Source organism: Leptonychotes weddellii, chromosome 7 (assembly GCF_054177405.1).
Source record: "Leptonychotes weddellii isolate Sample4059 chromosome 7, ASM5417740v2, whole genome shotgun sequence".
Taxonomy (NCBI): Eukaryota; Metazoa; Chordata; class Mammalia; order Carnivora; family Phocidae; genus Leptonychotes; species Leptonychotes weddellii.
Genome location: NC_138375.1, coordinates 105,588,071 through 105,594,070, shown reverse-complemented (window position 1 = coordinate 105,594,070; position 6,000 = coordinate 105,588,071). Strand labels below are relative to the sequence as shown.

At 43.5% G+C, this 6,000-nt stretch overlaps 1 protein-coding gene across 7 annotated transcripts in view; it reads right to left on the bottom strand.

Annotated features, from left to right (window-relative positions):
• The window catches only part of PPP2R2B (protein phosphatase 2 regulatory subunit Bbeta), a 444,097-nt gene that overhangs the window by 123,172 nt on the left and 314,925 nt on the right, over positions 1–6,000 (bottom strand). The window contains exon 1 of one of the 7 annotated variants that reach the window (XM_081826899.1): positions 2,687–2,723. The exons of the other annotated variants lie outside the window; for them this stretch is intronic. Coding sequence (XP_081683025.1) covers positions 2,687–2,708 — 22 coding nt within the window. The 5' untranslated portion in view covers positions 2,709–2,723. Of the gene's footprint in view, positions 1–2,686; positions 2,724–6,000 lie in introns of those variants that run through there. 7 annotated transcript variants of the gene reach the window in all.

Sequence of the window (6,000 nt, the reverse complement as noted above, 5' to 3'; positions counted from 1 at the left end):
TAGCAAAATTCCTTTCTATCCAACACATACCAAAGCAGGTTCTTAGCCTTGATTGTGATGCATTGATTATTTCCTGCAAAGTCCATGGGAAGAAATTAAACATCAATATTTTATCAGGTCATAGAAGAAATAATACCGTTAAACACTCAAGATAGAGACTTAACACTGGCCACAATCTCAAATCTTCACCTGAAATTAAATCAAAAGTAAAATGTACCAGAAACCATTTTAAGGAAACCATTGGGAAATACAACCTTCGGGTAATTTATCACTAAGGAAAAGTTGGGAACTGGCCTTTTCCTGCCACCCAAACCTCATCTTAAATCATCTCCCTGACTCCCCATCTCACTATATTCTAGCCCCGCCAGTTTGCTTTCAGGATCTCGTAAATGCCATGCTTCCTCCCACTCTGGGGTCTGCAAACATGCTGCTCTCTGCCTGAACTACTCTCCCTCTCCCTTCTCCTTGGCTAGCATCTACTAATTTTTCAAATTTCAGCTTAACCAGCACTTCCTGAGTCAGACCTTTTCTGACAGCCTGTGTTAAAGTCACTCTACATTGCTCTACACCACCCTCTTCTTTCCCTTGAAAGCATCTACCAGAATTCCTCATTATAGATTTGTTTGGGTGTTTATTGTTAATGTCTGTCTCCACTATAAGCCTATAAAGTTCACCAGGGCAGGGATCATAACTGATTTTTTCACCTCGCTATTCCTGGCCTGCAGCCCCATCTCTGACACATAATCGATGTTCAATGAAAGTATGGTTTTTCTAGTATATTTGTTAACAGTTACTACCTCATCACTTGGGTTCATATTCTCTAATATTGTTCTTGCACGCATGCATGCATGAACGCATACACACACCATACACACATTTGGTTTTCAGTTGAATTGGGTGTAGCAGACCTGTACAATCATGAAAATTTAAAAACCAAATAAACCTTCCTCATTCTCTTTAAGATCTTCATTTGCCTTATTCTCCTAAGCTAATCATACACATGAAAACTCATGCACCATAAAATGTATACACACCCTTCTGATTCTTAAATTCTAGCCCTGTCTAAACCAGTCTCCACCCTGTTCAATTTTCAGGAAGAAAGAGAACAGAACACCAGAGACTGGGTGGGAAGATCTTTCTATGCCAAGAAGTCTGACCTAGTGAACTATTTCAGTCAAACACGCAGTTTGAATTGGATTGCCCGATTGCTGAGAAGGGCTTCCCAGATTAGACGGTTCATTAGTGGCTGAGCCAGTTTCTAGGACCTGTCAGTCTTCACTCGGCATGCCTGCAGTTAGCAAAGTGACAGAGTGAAGGCTGCTTGAGTGACAGGTGCTGGTGAGTCACATGGAATAACACGTGAAAGAGCAGGTTACCGAGAGGCACCAGCCACACCCTTAGGCTCAGGATCCCTGGTGTACACAGCTGAAAATGAGGCTTGGTGTCAATGGAAAACTATTTGCCGAGCACCTTCTCTGTGCCTAATCCAGGGTGTGGTTTTGAGAAGCAATGTTATGAGGTAGTCAACAGCAGTCTCCCAGCCCTAGTTTCAATTCCAACATCGCTGGGCAGAATTCTTAACTTCTTTCTCCCCACTATTTACCTAATCTGTACAATGGGGGTGGTATTATACTGAGGCTGAAATGAGTAAATTTATGCAAGGCACTTGGCATGGACCCACACAAGCAGTAAATAAGAATTCGAATAATGCTTTACCCAAAAGCAATATAATGAGTGGAGGACAACATCACTTTAGATGTCAGAAAGACCCCATTCAGCTTTGCCATTTATAACAGACATGCCTCTGGACAAGTTACCTGAATTCTCTGAATCTCAGTTTCATTATCTGTAAAATCACATGATACAGGTACCACTTTGGTAGAGTGCTATGACTAAGGAAGGTAAGGAGCTGAGCATGATGCTTAGCACGCCGTAGGCACTTGATAAATAGGATCATGTGTCATTTCTCCACATGGATCACTACCTTGGATCCCAGAGAAGCAGAGCAAGGCCCCACACTCGGCATCCCAGGACCAAACAGTCCAGAGAACAACTGCAGTATACAGTCGTATCTGGTCAGCGGGGTTGTTTTCTTGGACACCGCAATGTTAGTCCACATGAAGATCTCCAATTTGTGGAACAAGATGCTTACATTTAGAAATTATGAAGTTGTGTATAAACAATGCAGATTTTCAGTTTCTTTAGAAACCAACAGATTGGCCTCACTGGACAGGCATTCCCACACAGCCACTCCTGGCGTGGGCTGGGAGGTAGCTGCCTCCTTTAGAAGGGCGTGAGGTCTTGAATTGAGCTCATCTCCCACCACTCCCTACTGTTCCCCAACCTTGAGGCCAACTGTCAGCTCCCCTTTGTCCTCCTAAAGTTGTTCTCTGCCACTCTGCCTTCATTTTTTATGTTACTTGGCTTCAGTAGGCATCTGAGTTAGCAGTCGCTGGTCTTGGGCGCTTGCTGGCATCCTCTGGAAATGGATACCTCCATAAGGCTACAAATAAGGAAGCAACCCCTTTCTCCATAGAGCCTGAGGCCATTTGTCTACACCGGCAAACCAAAGTGTAGAATGAGTCAATTCCACAGCTAAAGGCTGGCCTCTCCATGGAGCTGAGCACATCCTCAAAGAAGAGTCTCCCACCCAAAAGTTGGCCCCATAAATTCACAGTTTACTCACCCCGAGTCTTCTCCAGTTCCATTTAGACTGAGGGTAAAAGATATGGGACAAAGGTTAGGGGTGCTATACAATAATGCTTTAGAGCTGAATTTTCTAAAATATATCCTATGGGTTATCAGTCCCTCAAGATTCTGATCCATGGGTGAAAAAAGTCAAAATACTTTTGGGAAATAGCTCACACTTTATCTCACATCTTGGTAACTCATCTGGGCAAATCAGTAACTCAGAAATCTATACGAAACAAGTTCATCCATAATTCATTCATTTAACAGATATTTACTGAGCACCTACTATGTGCCAGAAACTCTTCTTGATGTTGGGAATTCAGCACTGATAAACAAGAATGCTGAACTCAAGTAACTTATTCTAGCATGGAATGAAGAAGGATGCTTCACTCTGTTTTAAAATTTATCTGACTATACAATGTTCCTGGGAAATACTGCTATATGCACATTGTATGTGACTTGCAGAACTTCCAGAGGCCCTTCGTGATAAAAGCATGGTGGAGATTTTCCCCTATGAATGCCTAACAAAGTAAGCCCACTCCAGAACCCTTCTCATTCGGAGAAATACACAGTTTATTTACTGAGAAGTCACTGAACCCACTAGGGCAGACTTCTGTGGGAAGAACCACGCTCACCTGGAGTCTCAGGTTTGGCCAAGGTTTTTTTGAGAATATCACACAAAGGGTTAACTTGACTTTCACCTCCAGAGTGGAGTGTTTTTCTCTGCATCTAATACGACCCAGTTGGAAATGTATTTGTTTTTTACTGTTTAATCTTCTGCATCACCCACTGTTGATTAGATTTAATTAATTTATGTTTCTAATGAATTTAGAAACTCACAGTGCTGTAGCAGGAACATTTTCAGACAGCATCTGGCCACCAAATGGATTGATTACCTTGTCTGCAAAAGTCTTTCAAACATCTGGGGCCTGATTTTGTGAAACATGCAGAAGCTCTTTCAGACATAAGCAACACCCATTGAGGGGAGAGAAAGGGTACTAGAAATAGGTAGGTTTGCTTTGACTTGTAAATCTGGATTCTGGCACTCCCCCAACATGAAATCACAGTTTGCTGCTCATTGGCACAGTTTCAATGGCGCCAAATAGACCGATCTGAATCTATTTTGTTTGACATAATCAGAATCTACCAAGCCCAAGCCTAGGCTGCCGCCCTGTGAACCCCTTTGGCACTTCCTTCCATGAGGAGGCTCCTGCTGATCATTAAGATGAAACATTTATAGAAAACATTTAGAGAGAAGCACTTTGCTCTCATTCATTCAACAAACATTATCGGGGGCCCACTGTGTCTGGCACTGAGCCATTGCACCTCTTCGTTAGCTGCTCTTGGCAAGAACCCTACAAGGGAGACGAACATTGTTCTCCCATTTTCACAGATATGACCAAGTACTATACAAAAATAACAATTACTAACACTCACATCAACACTACTACTAAGGGATACACGGAGAGACACACACACTGGACACGATATGAAGCACTTTATATGCATTAGCTCATTTAACCCTCACAATAAAACCATGAGGGAGATGTCATTAGCATCCCCATTTTATGGTAAGAGTACTGAGGCACGGGGAGATTATGTGACTTGCCCAGAGTAACCCAGAAGCCTTTGGCAGAGCCCTGGAACATAGGGAGTCTACCTGTGCTCTGAACCACTTCACATTACTAGGTCTGCATAACATTTCTGGAAGACCTACTGTGTGTTAGACACTGCCCTAGGGGATTTGCTGCATTACATTTTCATCACTCATATCCTATACAGTGGGTAGTACTATTTCCAAACAGGGAAGCTGAAGCCCAGAAACATGAACTTACTAAGGTCACAAGGAGAGTTAGTAACAGAACTAAGCCTTCACTCAGGTCTGCAGGGCTACAAAGGCCATGTTCTGCCTACTGTATCACCTGCTCCTAGACAAGAGGGAAAGGGGTGGTGTGTACCCGGTAGTGTGCTCAAGGCTGTGCAAGGAAGCCTGCTGGTAACAAGTCAGAGCAGCGGGGTGGCCTGGCAAATCAGCACAGCCTAGACCACTCCAGAAAAAAGGAGATAAAAATGTACAAAACCTAAGAAAGTCACTTCATCTTAAAGACGGAGGTGAAAGATGCTGGAAGTCTCATCACCTGACTGGTTTTTCTGGCTCAACTTCAAAGAGAAATGACGGACAACTTGGTGGGCTGCTTACAATAAAAGCAACAATGAAAAGGTGTTCCACAGTAATCATCTGAAATGTTCAGAACGATAGATACTGATGCGCGATCAGGTGGCCAGGATTACATGCTGGTGTTGAGAAGACCTGGTGTGCCATGGTTCCTGTGACAGAGGATCATTTACTAGGTCTGGCTACTTCTCTCACTTGAAAAGCCCCTTGTCTGTGACCATTCTCCTCTTGCCCAAGCCTCTACCTCAACACAGCCACCTGTCTTCTTTGTTCCTTTGTACATGCTCCTTCTCTACTTGGACCCATTTCCATCTCAATCCTCGCCTTGGTATGGCTCACCTCCATTTGTCCTCAAGCCTCAGGTTGGGCATCTGTTCCTCCGGGAAGTCCTCTTTGACTTCCCTATTCTAGGTTAGGTGCCCATTTGAGGTGCAGCCTGGGCTTCCTCCTATTTCAGCACTTGCTACAAGGGAAAGTAACTGTGTCTCGGTTTGTTGGTCTTCTCAATGAGAGTGTGTGTGTTAGTTACGATGGTAGCCCCAGTGTAAGGGTATGGTACACAGCAGGTGTCCAACACATACTGAATGGAATGGATGGATGGAGGGATTGTGAACCTTATAACGCCCTCTTGGCTGGGCTCCCTCTTTGAAATCTCTCACCTTCATGCTCCATGCTACATCCTAGAAGTCATTAATCTGGACTTTAAACCTCCATCATGTCATCTGCCTTTTTATTACTTCCCTTGAACACTCATATACAAGTCAGACAGTGGTATCTTGGGGATGGGGAGGAGTTCAGTCAGAGGGGGCATGGAGTCCTCAAAGTGTCCTATACCTTGATCTTGGTAATGGTGATGTCGGTGTATAGGGATGTAAAAATCTTCGAGCTAAACATGAGTAAACAACGCTCTACTCTAAGTAATTAATACTTTAGTATAAATAAACAGATCCCTTGAAAGCTCACTGTGTTGACAGGATAATATTTGGACCTCTTTGCTCCAGAGTTCAAGGTTCTTCACTCATGGCCCACTTGTCAACTTCCTTGTTCAAATTTTCTTCACTAAAACACATGCCCTGATCATTACACAGGTCCCCAAACTCTTGTCACTCACTCCCACCTCTATGCTTAAAATC